Source organism: Hydractinia symbiolongicarpus, chromosome 8, assembly GCF_029227915.1.
Source record: "Hydractinia symbiolongicarpus strain clone_291-10 chromosome 8, HSymV2.1, whole genome shotgun sequence".
In the NCBI taxonomy this organism is placed as follows: Eukaryota; Metazoa; Cnidaria; class Hydrozoa; order Anthoathecata; family Hydractiniidae; genus Hydractinia; species Hydractinia symbiolongicarpus.
Window position 1 is genome coordinate 4607046 of NC_079882.1, and position 16761 is coordinate 4623806.

The 16761-nt window shown below is 29.4% G+C and overlaps 1 protein-coding gene across 5 annotated transcripts in view; it reads left to right on the forward strand.

The window, feature by feature from the left end:
• Nucleotides 1-207: 207 nt before the first annotated feature.
• LOC130654775 (diacylglycerol kinase zeta-like) overlaps nucleotides 208-16761 on the forward strand; it is a 39302-nt gene continuing 22748 nt past the window's right edge. Inside the window, exon 1 of one of the 5 annotated variants that reach the window (XM_057457393.1) lies at nucleotides 208-396. In XM_057457393.1, the coding sequence (XP_057313376.1) occupies nucleotides 263-396 (134 nt within the window). In that variant the 5' untranslated portion in view covers nucleotides 208-262. Of the gene's footprint in view, nucleotides 397-8930; nucleotides 9139-10261; nucleotides 10416-11606; nucleotides 11645-12763; nucleotides 12984-16761 lie in introns of those variants that run through there. The other 4 variants (XM_057457395.1, XM_057457397.1, XM_057457398.1 and 1 more) reach the window with 4 other exon arrangements.

Consider the following 16761-nt stretch of genomic DNA (forward strand, 5'->3'; position numbering starts at 1 on the left):
GTTATATATCTGACGTAACCCTACCCACAAGAATGATAATTAACCATCCTGATTATGAGGTATTTACTATACCTTTGAAAAACTGATAACAAATCTATTCCATATGAACATGAACAAAAATATAGTATTTTACATTATATTACATGTAAATTCTTAACAAAGTTTTTGCTTTATATACAGTATTTAATATCATGCTGCATTATTGAATAAAATTTTATATTTTTAGTTAAAATGACTAAATCTTCATCTACATAGCTCTTCAATGAAATCTTCAACAGAAATAAACTTAAATAATAATAGAGAAGGTAAAAACTGTGATGAATTGAATCCAGATACCAAGAAAGCAGAGCAGCGTAATGTCAAACAATACCGTCTACAGAAGTCATCATCCTACGAGTAAGTGGTCATACTTGATTGTTATGTATAGTAAAAAATAATTTTGTATTGTTATTATGGGACATGGTTGTTAAAAGATATTGCTTGTTGCTTTATGGTGGTTCAAATATCTAAATAAAAAGAAATATAACAAATAAGATATATATACATATATATATATATATGAAAATATATGCACATAAAATATATATACATAAATTTTTAAGTAATTTTTTTTCCTCTTTGAAGTTTCATATCTCTACAATAATCTCTTTCATTGCAAGTGTCGATTTCATGTGTATATTCACAGAGAAAAAATAATTTATTGAATTATGTATTAGCTTAAAAGCTTTACATTACCATTCATACAAATATACACCTTGTGTTCAAACCACAGATGGTTTATATAAATGTATTATTTTTTTCTTTTTTAAAAAGATGCTGTTTTTGGTCTATTTTTCATAATATTTTTAACAATAGTTTTGCATTTAAGATAAAGAATAATTTTCTTTATATGTGATCTATATAACTACTAATAAAGACAACAATATTAGGTAAGGTAGGTAGAATCTTCGCTTACTTTACATTTTTATAGCATTTTACGAATAAATTTTTTTTAACATTTTGTTCAAAACGGTTGGCCAATAACTCAAAACAGAAAAGCGTCATTTGGGAAAATAGTAACATCAGTCTTTAAAACAGCTCTATTTTTATTGTTATGTAAGCTCATTCTCCCTACTCTTTATTATATATATTGGAAGGTTTTAAATTTTAAGATTTTAAAATTAATTTCACCATTATCTTATTTTATATGTTTTACAAGTCTTATTTAACGGAATACGGACACATTATTTAAAAAATTATTTAAAAAATCCACAACTAGTGGATTATTTCTACTAGGGAGTTTGATAGAATTATATTATATATAATGTATCTGTCAAATTTGACATTATCTGTCATCAGTAATTTTTAGGCCAGTTGTGCTAACCAGGTACCTTGCCTTTTATTTAAAAACATACAGGTTGTGACCATATGATCTGTTTCCTAAAATATTTGGTGACAACTCTGTAGAAATAATAATAATAATAATAATAATAATAATAATAATAATAATAATAATAATAATAATAATAATAATAATAATAATAATAATAATAATAATAATAATAATAATAATAATAATAATAATAATAATAATAATAATAATAATAATAAATATTTAAAGTGGCTAGCCCAGAAAATCACAAAAACCTATAGTTATGGATTGTTTCCACTGGGGGCCACTAGAACAAAAAAGAAACAAAAAATGATAAACCTTAGACTGCCTCAGCTCAATCAAACATAGTAACATTTATAATCTGTGAAAATTGAAAAGAAAAAGAATAAAAAACAAAAATTAAAAAGTTAAAAAGTGATCTCCATTAGAATTTGCCAAATACATTAGAGATGGAAGTCTTAAACGATAGCAGACTTCCATCACAGGTCACTTGGTCTGGAAGATTATTCCACACTTTTGCAGCTCTAAATGGGAAGGCTTTTTTGCCAAATTCCGTGTTGACCAAGGGAAGTGTGAACCTGTTTTTTGAAGCTCCTGTTGTTTGATGATTATGGCAGTTTTTTGTCAAAAGGAATTTTGAGCGCATGTAATCAGGAGCAATGTGATTCATGGCTTTGAAAACTAATATGGCATCGTTTTTGATGAGTAAATTATTCATTGAATATTCCCTCTCTTTCCCAAGAAAGGTACGGACACATTTTAATCGTTTTTCTAGTTTTCCCAATCTACCTTGGGTGGCACAAGCCCATGCCGAGGAGCAGTAGTTGAAATATGGCATGACAATTGCATTAATTAAAAGGTTTTTTGTGTGAGGTGTTGAACAGGATGCAATGGTTCTAATTTTAGAATATTTAATTAGTATTTTTCTATTTATGTCATTAATGTGCTTTTCCCATTGCATTTTTTGATCAAATGTTACCCCAAGATATTTAACTTTTTCGCTCCTCTTCAAAGGAATACCCATATAGTTGATAGTTTTGTTCTCAACTTTTTTTAACTGGCTGTGGTTGCTGAAAAAGATTGTTTCAGTTTTCTCCGTATAAATAGTCATTTTGTTATTATTCAGCCAGAGGTCGACTTGCGAAAGTTCTAACTCAACCTGGGAGACAAGGGTATCCAAGTTTTTATGAGACGAAATAATTATTGTATCATCTGCATATAGATGGTGGTAGTTTGAATTGATGACAGATTTTAAGTCATCAATATACAAAAGAAAGAGCAGGGGCCCCAACACAGATCCCTGCGGCACCCCAAAAGAGTCTTTATGAAGCAGATCTGATCCTGTGTCGTTTACAAGAGTCAGCTGCATTTGGCCCGTTAAGTAGGACTCGAACCAGTCAAAGGCAGCATCTCTGATGCCAAAACACCATAGTTTTTTTAACAAAATTTTATGATCAACAGTGTCAAAAGCTTTTTTAAGGTCAATGAGCACAGCACAAACAAAGTTATGTTGGTCGAGCTCAGTAAGAATAAAATCAGAGACATCGACTACTGCAGTTTCTGTGGAAAAGAGTTTTCGAAATACAAGAACTGTTAGAAAGTATCAAGTCTATAAGAGTGCTACTATTTTCAGTAACACGAGTTGGCTCCGTAATATGTTGTTTTAGGAAAAGAGTGGAGCATAATTCCTTTATTTTGGAGGAAAGAGCATATTTTGAAAGCATGTTGCAGTTAAAATCTCCCAAAATAAAAACTTCTTTTTCTTTTGGGAGCTTGTTAAAACACTGTTTAAAATGAGTACACAGGTTTTCGGTACTCTGCAAATCACTACCTCCAGGGCCTGTAAACCCCACACACGTAAATAGGTTTAGTTTTTTTCAGGCACACTTTCACCCATAGTGATTCAACATTTTCGAAGTAAAGGTGTTTCAAAAGGTGGCTATCCAAGTTTTCATTAACAAAAATTAGAACACCCCTACCTCGTCTATTCCGATCATTCCTATAACAAACATAGCCATCAATTTTAACGTCATAAAGAGACTAGAAGACTGAAGTCAGCATTTTTTCTTAACAATTTCATTTGCACAGAAGCATTAAAAGATTAATATATGTCTTTAACAATTTGTATAATTGCTTGGAATTGTACAAAAATGTAATACAAGATCACTGTCAAAAAATTGTGACATTTTTAAGACAACACTTTTTGTATTATGTGCCATAATTGTGAATTATAGATTGATAAAATAAGCTGAAATTTACGGAGTTAGTAGAGTTTGTAAAAAACTAACCCCAAATATGTGTTTATGCCTATGTAAGTCAGCCATATAAAACGCCAAAATAAAAAAAAACAAGATATGTAGGAAACTTGATAGGGCTGTACCATAGTTAACCTTCCATGTGATGCATTTTCCATAGTTTTGTGTGATTTTTTCTGACTTACATTTTAAGCTTTTTTTACAAAAATAGTCAAAAAAAATTCGTAACGCTTTGCATAAATTGTGATTTACGGCCATATCTGTTCTCTTAATTTAAGTGATATCCACACATTTTCTCTTTGATGATGAGTTGTTTTTCTAGCAAAAAACAATATTATACAATCTTATAATGTGCATTCCTGTGATTTACTGGATTCATGTTAAGATGTGTAAAATTAAAAAAAGGATACAAACATATTCAATGAGTATTGAATAATATGTGGGAGCAAGTAAAATGCACTCAACACCAGGCCTACTAACATGTAAAAAAATTGTGGCTTTGTGGAAAAATCAAGTTACAAAAGAAGTTACATGGAAACCATGAAATTCAATTATATACAATATTTTATTTTCCAAACTTTACATTCATGGTAGCCACTAAAATTTACTCAATGTTTGAATATTAGTCAAGAGGTATTATAAATAAAGGAAAAACGTTTGAATCATTACTGCATATCATTCAAAGTATCAGAGAAAAACCTTCCCAATTATCAATCCCATTCTTATTTGAACTTAGTCATGAAAATGCAAGTACACTTTATACACTCTAGAACACTTTAAAGAAAATCCTGAAACTAACCTAACTAACTAACCTGAAACTTTCTGCCAGCCAAATTTTTTAACATTTTATATTCAATTTCACCTTAGGACATTGATGTTTAGTTTGAATTTTGAAGAAAGAAATATTTTTCAGGTTGATACAGGCTTTTCAGATTTGCCTCTTATTATATAAAAATGCAGACGTATATTTTCACTTAAAACAAACTGTCATAAAACAAGCCTATGTAAACCACAAAAATGAGTTCCATATATAATTTTAAGAGGTGTAATAGCAATGATACGCAATCCGATTAATCGAATTTGATTTATCAAATTATATTGAGCATTAAATTTAAATCGAAACTTGACAGGTGATACACAGGAACAGATTTTTGATATTTTTCTTTCAATAAAACTGCAAATTCAAGAAAATGTTGGAAACCTTGTATTTGGACAAAAAATGGCTATGGAAAAGACCTAATTTAGGAGTGTGTAATTTTGGTTAGAGTGAGAAGAAGATTGTTTTAATTTTCTTCCGATCGACATCCCATGTCTTCTACTAATGTGCTCCAGAGCACATCTTCCAACATCCATTTGCTGATAAAAATCTTGTTGAATTCTTTTTTATCCTTTTTTGAAGACATGATGTTTTTAAACATCCCCTAGTAATGTTCATTTTTAATATAGAAACTCACAATTTTTGACGCACATTTGGTGTAGAGATTTTAAGCATTTTGGTTGGTTAAGAACCTTTCGATTAATCTAAAAAGTTAAATCGGTCCAATTTTTCTAAAAGTTTAAAGCTTTCATGCATATTTGGCCTGGTTTCAAACCGACTGACAGGCAACAGCTATTATAGAAATATAGAAAGTCACAAAAGTTAATATTTTAAATATAAACTTTTAAAGAAAATGAAGTTGAACAACAGTAAGAAGAAGTAACACACTCAGCATAAACAAATAAAGTCTGAGGAAGGTATTTGCATTTTGGAACTAGTTTTTTTAAAAACAAAAATTAATAAATTTCCAGGGAGTGGTAAAGAGCCTAAAATGGCTATTTCTAATGAATTGGGTTAAAAGAAGATTAAGGCTTCTGAGCTTTCAAGCATTTTTTACTGCTGATACTACAATAAAAAATGATATTTAATATAATACTTTTGGCTTATTTGCTTTTGGATTACTAAATTTTTTATTTGATAAAAATGCAGTCATCTGGCAGGAAGTTCTGCAGTGGGATTTAAAAACTGAGTAAAAAAGGGGAGATTACTGTGCAAAATCTGTTCCCCTTATTAATAATTAATTTCATTTTCAAAAACAGTGGTAAAAAGAAATAAAAGAAACGAAAATAAAAAAATAAAAAAAGTTTGTATAAACACTTGTAGATAAGCGCATATCAGGTCTTAAGCACTGAACACAAAGGCTACAAATTTTTAATACATTAGATAGTTTTTACTAACAGCTGAAAACCAAAATAGTATTTGTGAAATAAATAATTTAAATAAATTAGACTAATAATATTAAAAAGCCTGTTGGCTTGAACAATTTCCGTTATATACAAATTTCACAGGGTTAGATCGACAGCCTTCAATAGAGTTACAGGGACTAAATTTTTAGGACTGCAATAGGAAGTAAGTAACTTTTGATAAATGTAATTTTTTTATAAAATTACAAAAAAACGAGTTTGATTCGTTAACCAGGGAACAAGGACACTGTAAAAACTAATTGACAGTAAATACAAAATATCAATGATCCAGTCCTGTCAATTTACCTCATCAATTTATATTAGCAATCCACCATTGCTGAAGTAAATGTCTGGGTAAATCTTGTTTGTCTCAGCAGTTATTTGCCAAGGTACTTTTTGCATTTGTTAAATTTGATACAGCAACACTTCTGTGCTTTTAAACATATTAAACAAAGACACAGCAAATTGCCAAAATAATATTCAAGTGACTTGATAATGTAACTTAGATTACGAAAAGCTTCGTGAAAATAAATTGTTTTTTTAGGAAATGTTTTATTGATTATTGATAAAAAGCATATTGATTTTACAAATTCTTCTTATCTATCTTATCTTACTATTTTTTACCTTTTTTATATATTTTGGTTATTTGTCTGCAAATAATAAAAAAGAAAGCATTGATATCCATGTAGATATTGCTCAGCCAGAAAAACTTTTTGTGGAATTGGGGAAGCAGATATTGGCACAGCTAGTTTCCCATTGCCCAGAATTGTGCGAGCCTTTGCCTAGTTTCCCATTGCCCAGAATTGTGCGAGCCTTTGCGTGAGCAAGAGCAATGGCTCCCCCATGACTGATAGCCATGGGTGCTTTTTGCTAAGTTGCGAGGCCTTCAAATCACTTGCAAATTAAGACAGGAAAGGCTACCATTTCTAGTCTGTATGTTTTAACTGTTTTTTACATCCAAAAATATGAGTGGACCTTTTCTTGATGGATTCAAGTTTGATTAATAGTATTTGTGAGTCGACTTGCTATGCCATTTATAATTTCAGAAAACTGTTGTGTGAAGCAAGCCTCATTATTTAATTTTGTAGAATCAGCAAGTTTTTTCAATAACTCAGTAACAACTGCATTTCAATAGTTGATTAAAAGTATAGGGATATTTAAGTTTAAAGATAAGGTCTTTAAAGCTTTTTACTATAAAAACACATCTTACACTATATTAAACACAAAATGTCAAGTGTTTATTATAGCTTATGTATATTTTGTTTTGCTGTTTCTTCTTTGTGACTGTGGTAATCTAGTACCATACACAAAATAACATGCACATCCTGCAATAGAATTTAGACAAGTAAACAATTTCAAATTCATTTAATATGATAAAATTCTTAATTAGCTCATCTGTATCACCAATGATAAAACTAATTTATCAAAACAGTTTTGATATAGGTGCCATTATAAAATGCCAAATATGCACCACCAATATTGTATTTTGTACATAATAAATCTAAGTTAAAGTTGTAAGAATGTTAAGAAAAAAAGCAGTGAAGGCTAAAGTTAATTATTGAGCATACAAGTTTGCTTGTATGAAAATTGTTGTGCAAATTTGCAAAGCCCTGGAGTGAAATATTGTATAAACTTTCTATTCACAGCTCATATTTCACTTCTGACATAAGCCTTGCAAACCATACCTGTAATGTGGAATGATAACTCTCTGACAGATTAGTACCGGTCTAGAATTTTCACTATACAATATGCATACTAGTTTTTGCTGGTTACAGAGTATGATATGGCATAAATTTTTCGAACTCTGTTGTTTTTGTGCCATGGACGAAGAAATAAACACTAAAATATTAGAAGGTTTTAGTGACAGCTAATTTATTGTTAGCACACGATAAACACCATTCTCAGTCTCACACACATGTTTACTTGTGTTAAAGTTAAATTTAAAAATAGTATTCAAATCAGCATTTTTATAACAACAGTTTCTTCTGACTACTACTGTCAACATCCATACAAAAGCGAATATTTTTTTTGGTCATTTGGTTGATTGTGAAATTTGTAATAAGAAAATGAAGGTTGTTTCAGCAAATAAGGTTTTTGGAATATAATGTTCACAATGTTTTTCTTACTATATTTTATGTTTTTATCTGGTTTTAAAGGTACATTGTTACCTTGATCCTGTAAACAACCATATTGTCATAAAAGCTTTAAATTAACACAAGTTAAGGACATTATGGCATAGCTTTGTGCTTGTGATCACACATTTTATTTCCCTATTTCTCCTGAGAATGTATATAATTAAGAATTTTGTTAAGCTTTAAAGTAAGAAATAATAAGAATGGCACAAGTATTTGCTTCCTTTTTTCTCTTTGGTTTTTATGTGGTCATATTTTTACATGTCAAATTGAGATGTAAAGATCTCTCTTACCCTATTATGTTCTAGATATTTTTCGTGGTTTAGTGTCACTTCTCTTAACGTATTCTAAGTAACGGAAGTTAAAAATATACTAGTGTTGGTTGCTGACATTTTTCAGCATGCCGTGTAAACAACTTATATTTACTCATTTCTTTTCGAAATGTATTGTATTTACAAATCAGTATTTTCAAAAATGGGTGAATTTTGCTGAAAATATGAAAATTTTATTGTTAATTTCATTCTTCAACAGCTTAAAAAATTTGGTTGCATTAAATTACAATTATGCCTATATTTAATAAACATTATTTTTGTTATAATTATACCTATGTATTTTTGTGTTAATATTAAGTCTTGCCTTTTCTTGCCCCTTTCTACTTTCACTTTCTCTATGTTATTTTTAATAATTTCGTAACACTCAAAAAACAGTGTCGAAATCTACCCACAAAGAAAGTGAGCAGTACTAACAAGCTTTTGTGGTGTACATATGCGTGGGTGTTATTATTGTTGAAAATGTGATGTGTCTGCTTTCCTTTCATGTTTGTTTATTACTGTTTTTATCCTTTTGTTTTGATCTCTTCAGTTTACTTTGTTATTGTAGAGCTTTTAGGATCATTTTATTAAAACTTATTGATGATGTTTTTTCACATTAAACATAAAATTGTTTCTTTTTTTACGATGCTGTTGGAGTGTTAAGGAATGTCTATATAGAAAATAAAACTCCACAAAATTCTGTATCGTCATCAACTAGTATGTCCTTGTGGATATAGAAAATTTTAAGGAATTATTGACGGTCCGGTATTAAGATTCTCTCTTGTCAATATGAAGAAAGCAGTATCAAAAGCTAAAGTGAGAAGCGTACCTCTTTGGATGCAGTACAAGTAAGGATATATTTTTTTTAGTTCATACATATTTCAACATCTCTTTATTTATGTTTCGGTAATTCTGTTTCCCTTTAATAATACATAATAGTAAAACAGATATGACCTAAGAGTAAAATGTTGATTTAAGGCATAATAACACGTGATGACATTCTACTAACAGCTTTATTAAAAAAGGAAAAAATACAAAGCAAAATATTCTAGTGACTTGCAGTTTACATAGTTAAAATCTATCTAGATAGAACTGTTCATTAACCAGACAAATGCATTCAAAAGGATTTGTGTTAAGGCATTCACTCACCTTTTTTCTAACTCCCTGCTCAATAAGTTAACTTGTTTCTTACAATAGTAATTAGCAGTTTCTTTCATCTAATTATTGATATGAAACCACTAATAACCCACTGCATGGGGTGATGGTTGCTATGGTTTCTTGTATTCTATAGATACCTATTTAGAACAGCACAAACTAAGCAAAATCATATTAGCCCATAAACTTCCATGGTGAAAAGCAATTTTCCTCCTTTCATAAACTGTCATAAACATCAGTTCACATTAATTTTAAATTTTTTACTTAATTAGCCTCCTGGGAACGTGTTGTTTTGTTTTGTAATAAAGATGCATTTATACAAAATATACATAATTTGCCTGATAATATTTTTAATAGAAGGTTTTTACAGATATTCTGTAATAAACTTATCACATGTAAATAGAAAGTCAAAGCAGACCACATTATTCAGCTGCTGGTGACTGATGCATGCATTTTTAAAAAGAAGTCAGAGTAATTACGTTTTTCATAGTCGTTATAATAAAAGCTGTGAGATGTTTGTAATAAAACTATAGAAAGTTGTTTTAATGCAATTGTTGATTATGCTCCCTTGAATAAAAAGCTAAAGATATCATTTTAAAAGAGCTTTAAGAATTTATACAGTACAATGTCTGTTTTTCTTTTAAAAAATCTGAAGGAAATGAAAGAAAATTAACTGACCAGGCGTTTTATAGAATCCATCTAGGTCATTCATTGAATTCTTGTATTGTATTGCAAAAAAGCTTGCATAAAAAGCTTTTCATGTTTTTAATTATTCACATTTTCGTTTCCATTTCTGTTATTAATTTCTTTTTTTACTTGGATACTTTTCCACGTGTAATATGTACACACTGTTTTCCTTTTTTTATATAGCTGTATATAGGAGCAACAGATAAATTACTTAATTATAGGAAACTATTTTAAAAGTAATATTATGTCATAAAAAGATGAAACGGATTCATGAGAAACTGAGGTAAAAGCATGTTTATTTTATGTGTTGTATTCATGAATGTTTAACAACTTAGTTATAAACTTCTTATAAGTACCAACATGCACTGTAAATTCTACCCCTTCTCAGGTTTTTTTAAATGTGGTACTAAAAAAGCATAGCTTTGCTACATACTGCATACATTCTTATGCAAAGAAAGAAAGAATTCTAAGTTTAATAGACATAAGTTAATCTAATGTTCAGAGGTTCTTTTCTGTTGAATACCATTCTCTAGTTGCTATGTATAGTAGTATATAGTTTGTTTACTTTCTGATTTCTTTGTAAAAAAGATCACAATTTTTTTTGTAAATTAAAACTAGTAAAAGAAAAACATTTAAGGTTCTGTAAATAAAGAAAAGGTATATTTTTAAAATATTTTTGACAGCTGTGATGTCAAAATAAGGCTTTAAATTGAATTGGATATTTTTGGGTTTTCTTTACCTTTGTTTATTTACCCTGAAGCTGTAGTTTTTTCTGTTTATGTTGTAATCCTCTGCATACAGCATTGCAGTAATAGCGATGTAAACAAATATAAAAAAGGGAAACAAATAAAAAAAAGAGTTAATTATCAACTCCTTGTCTATTTTTGTTGGTTAAGTAATGTTTATATATGAAGGTAGCATGAATCATGTTATAATCTGTGATCATTGTATTGAAAGTTGAATAAACCGTTGAATAGATTGGTATTAACATTTAAATAGGTTTGTAGCGGGCGTTTTTGTGATCAAACCTGCATTCTTTCTTGTGTTTTACTAAAATTGAACTTTGAATATACTTTTATATATTTTATTAATTTATTTATTTCTGTTTTTTCTTAAAGCACTTAATATGGTCTTATGTTAACAATCTTTTGAGAGTATTGTAAACAAAGTTTTTTAAAAAAAAAAATCATAGGCAGAGTTGAGAAAAAGGAACCAAAGTTTTAACATCTTCTTTGTAAATAAAAACACAAAGTTTTATCAAGTCTTTAATGTTTGTACAAAGAAAAACTCAGAGTTGATAAAAAATAACAAAAAAAGAGAAAGACCATATTGTAAGTTAATTTTCTTTTAATTGAAAACTGATAATTGTTTATTCAGTTTAAAAATTGGTTGTTAACATTTCTGTTTGGCTTGTGGTGTTGCTGTGTTTGATTCTTTGTTCGTTTTTTTTAAGAAGTAATATTTTAAAGAACTCCATGGTTAAGAAACCATGAGAATATGGAAACGTTCTGGGTATGTATAATTTAACAGTTGGCTAAAACAGTCTTGTAAGGGAAATTTGTTTAAGGGATCACAGTATTTTATCAAAAAAGTGTTAAGTAAAAAAAAGGCCAAAATACTTTAATTTAAACTTTAAATGATGTATTTCTGTTTATTATTGATAGCAAGTTAAAAGCATTTTTTGTAATGTTATTGTCATGGCCCTAACCTGTTATGACCTTATCCTTTTTATTCAAATTCACTTTTGTTTATTTCATTTACAGAAATAAAAATTCAATTCAAACCCAGCAGATACCTGATAGAAAATATTGGGGAAAAGTTATGGTAAAAAATATCAGAGATACATTATTTTTACCACTGCTATGCATATTTTCTGTGGAAAATCAGAAGCTCCTTTGCACTTTTTACAACAATAACGTAGCATACAGTTTAGTGCAAAATATTTATAAGCAACATTCAATTTGCCAATACCCTGCAAAAATGCTGATTTTTAAATTTTAAACATGCTCACAATAAGGGACCAGTTATATCAAGAGGTATAATGCTGATGTCATTATCAATTAGTACATTATCAACTTATACTGAAATAACCCAAGTCAGTGAACATTGATAAATTTGATATGCATAATGATGCTTGTGAAATATAATGCTTGTGGGAAATTTTTAAAATCAATTTGTTCCAAATTTGTTCCAAAGCTTAAAATGTCATGTAATTTAAAATTTACCAATTTTATATCAGTTCCAATCATAGTGTTGTTTACTTGTGTGAGTGTTTTCAAAATAGTCAGAGACGTATTATTGTGCCTATAGGAACAAGTTTTTTATTTTCAAACGAAAAAATGTTTATGCAAAGAATCCTTTTTAAAGGTGAAAAAAGTCTTAGACTTGTTTAATGTCTTTGTGTTTTTCTTATAGAAATGTAGATAACTCAATTTATTCAAGGTCCATAGTAAGGCAAAACCTATAGTTTATGATCACAATAGATAAATTAGAGGATCAATAAACTTCTTAAAGTTTTTAATAAAGTCTTCATCAAATATTAATGGAGAAATATTCCTCATTTAAAAGAAATGCAATTTGCAACTGAGTATCGAGAATTTTTCTTTCTCAACATTTTTATTTTTTAAATTATTTTTTTGTGAAAGATATGGCTGCTCATAGTTTTTCGTCCTGAAATATTAGATGTGGTGAAATTATCCAACAAAACAAAATAAAGTAAAAATTAAACAGTGTAAACTTGTAAGGTTGCTTTATTATCACGTTGTACGTTAATAATGGGTGCACAAACTAACGGCTTGCTGTTTGTTTTTGATGCCAGTCAGCATACCTTTCCAATACCAAATGTCAATAGGTATGTATTACATTATTTCCAGATTGATAACAGGTTTAACACAACATTTTTATGCAAAAATTTGATCTAAATTAATAAAACAATGATGGGAAAAAAAGCGGTGAAAAGAAATAACTTCTTAGTAGACATGAAGCCAAGGTATCTAGAGCTGTTTTATGTCATTTTAAGATGGAGTGAACCAAATTGTATATGCACGAACAAAGGCTGTGGGTATAACCTGTGAAATGGAAATGATGTTGGCACATTAATTTTATTAAAAACATCTCCATATCGTTGTGAAACTTTGGATGGCACTAAGCCTATCTTATGTAGGGTGACACATGCTCCTAGAATCACCTAGGATTTGCCCGATCTCCTGTAATATGCAAAAACCTAGGCTTAAATTTTTACTACATGATAAATGAAATAATCTTATCATCAAAGTCACATGGTACGCGCAACCTAATTTATAATTGGTGTAACTCTTTTGTTAAATTTCAGTCCTATGGGAACAATGACAGCGCTGGGTGTACATGCTACATTATACTGACCTTAAACAGTGCGTTATTGAACCAAACCTTGTCATGTTTCTTACCCTGCAGTTAAGAAGTACAACTGCTTTGAATTGGCAAATTGTCCACGTTCTAAAATCAAAAAAGATTCGTGCAATTTCTGGAAAAATTAGTACAGCTACTAGTGATCACCATGTTAATTACTGTTAAAAATAATGACTTTTAATAATATAATTTTTGTTTGTGCTTCAAGTGTTTCAAGTTGATGCTCTCTTTTTAGCAGATTTAGATTAATATAACCTAAATTTGGACCCATTTTTGTAGAATTAGTTGCACCGATTTGGCTCACCATCTTACTGACTACTGCAATCTTATACATTTTTTCAAAACTAAAATTGATATTTAAATACTTCTTTCTGCTTGACTTGTTTTAACAGTAGTTATTACTAACCATTACTACGTACCCAACAAACTTTTTAAACTTTTTATAACTGTCACAAATCTGTGACAGCCTGTTTGCGAGAATTAATGCCTGCCAAATCGTACTTTTCCAAAAAAATATGAAAAGTTTTTCATCACAAGTCTTTTTAATAATACCCATATTTGCTAAAAACACATTGAATGTGTACGTACTGAACAGCAAAAGCATAATACAAAATTTTCCATGATTGTGATGCCTGGCAGAACCAAATCATGTGTGTATTTTTTACAGGCTAACAACTAGTATATAATATAAATTTGCAAAAGAGAATCGAACTTTAAATTTTCTTATTCTTTGTTGATTTATACTGCGTTTACACTTGAGCGGATTTATTAGTCAAGTTACTAAAAATAGAAATTTATGTGGATTGTGTTTACACTAGATTTTTACACTAAATTTATACAGATACAGTATGAGAATGATGAAAAATGATTTTTTTCCGGATTTGTTTGAATCTGTACTAATTGCTTGAATCTGTATAAATTTACTAATAGAAACTGACGGAAACCCATTTATCTGAATAACTTTAGTATAATATGATGGTGAAAATTCTAAAAATTTATTCGTTTTGACATTGTAGGTTGAGAAAAACGGATAAAAAATTTCCGTTTTAAAACTATTACGTAGAAGTGGATCTTTAGATGATTTGTTTTGTGTTTTTTCAGTGTGGTCCAGTGTGACTTTGGAAAATCCTGTCAGTTAATGTGCCAGTCATTTTGTAATTAAAGAAGGATATGGCAGTTTTTACCAATCACTGGTGGAAAAAGTGATTTGTAAGAAGTGAGGGTTTAAACTTGCAGTTCTTAATTCACAACTTTCTTTTTATTTATTTTAATAAAACACGAATAGCTTTCACTTTCTCTTAATTTTAACAATAAAAGTTATAGTTAGGTTTTTAGGATTGTGTCAATGGGAAATTTGAAATAAAGAATAAATTAAAGTTTCATCATGATAGAGAAAAAGGTTATACACATCTTTAATATTTATATTTTTACTTTTGTCTTATAGTGTCTAGGCATATCTTATACACAACATAACTTGTCACATACAATAAACTGTGTTTATTTATGTTTATTGAAACTGCTAATAACGCTAGCAGCAGAACATTGTTTGTAAATCATTGTGAATCTGCTAGGTTCACTTGAACTACAAATCCTAAACAGATGAGTTTAAACTTTTACAGATTCGCCAATAACTTCAATTTCATTGAGATTTTTTTAATGATTTTGAAGTAAGCAAATTAAATATTGGGAAAATACTGCAATGAAAGACCCTTCTGCACTTTTTTGTGTTTACTGTTTTCTTCACTTATAAGCAGTTAAATTTCAGTTCAATATATTTTATTTATCAAGACTGGGTATAAATTATGTTATGCACTAGTTACTAATTCATTCACACTGCATAGGTGAGAGTGTTTAAAACGCAATGGAAATTGCTTGGTAACAACAATTGTCTGCAGCATGTCTTTCATATTTTTGTACAGCTCTTCATGTTTTTATCCAGGTGCGACCATTTCTTATTGTATATTTTCTTGTTGTCTGCTTCTTTTTTCCTTTTTTTATTTTTAATTTTAATTTTAGTTATAACTTTTTATATTCACCTTTTTTAGCTACAAACAAATCTCGAATGTATTTATTTTGATGTTATTAGCTTTACCTAGGGACCAAGAATGTACTTTCGTTTTATCTTTCTGAATTACCCTGCACCTTCATAAGGTTAAGAACCTACCTAAAACATATTGTTACTGTAGTGTTACCTGCCATAATCATGGTTAATTGTAAAAGTATAGCTAGCTTAAAAACAAGCAACTTCATCAACAGCTGGCCTAAAATGATAATGACCAGCTTATTTGGTCTTAAACTTTCTTAACAAATACACAGGCTCACAAACTATTTTTGTGCTAGTTCCTTTACATTGATCTAAAGGCATCCCATAACAAATTTTATGTCAATAATTCTCTTTGTACTCAAGTCATTGCATTTTTGATTTTCATGAAAGGGCTCGGCTGACAGTACTATGACTACTATGGTTTCACTAGTGGAATTTTTTATCATCTTATATACGCTTGTGTGAGTGACTATGTGAGTTCACGGCACAAAAATCATAGGTCACTTTCTTATTACTCATGCATTGTCTCCTCAAAGCGTGGCGTTACGCTACGCTTTACTAAACTTATTGCCAAACAGGGGTTTATTTTTATTTTTTTTAAAGTTGTATGGGGTCGTTGTAGTTAGAATTATTTAATTTTATACCTGGTTTACCATGTGCGTGCCATATCTCACGGAAACAAGTTGTTTATCATCTAAAAAAAAACGAAATGAAGGAGGTTGTCTTTTTTTCAAATTAACCCAGAAAAAAGTTTTTTCAAAGAAAGCATGCCAATATTACTCATCCTTAGGTTAGCTTAAAGCTTTTTTGTTCTTTTATATTTTCCATTTTTGTGTTCTGGGACAAAGGTTGCTTACTTTTTAAAAAAAGCTATCACATTCGAATATAAATATAATTCGAATCTAAAATGTAAAAAACAAAATTGTTGTTGTCGAGCAAGTATATTTTTCAAAGGGAAGAGAAACGTATGATAATATAATGTCACAAAGAGAACAGATTGAAAATGTATCAGGCAATTGTATACATTTGTCTTTTGGGGATAAAGAAAACCTACTGAGAAAGCAAAAAAAGCAGGTGTGTTGTTTAGATTATCTGGTAAAGAAATGACAGGGTTCGAATTAGCAGTTTGCAATTTGCGAAAGGAAATGCCATTTTTGCGAATCTGTTTGAGAAGAAAATGATAAAAGTGCGAATCGAA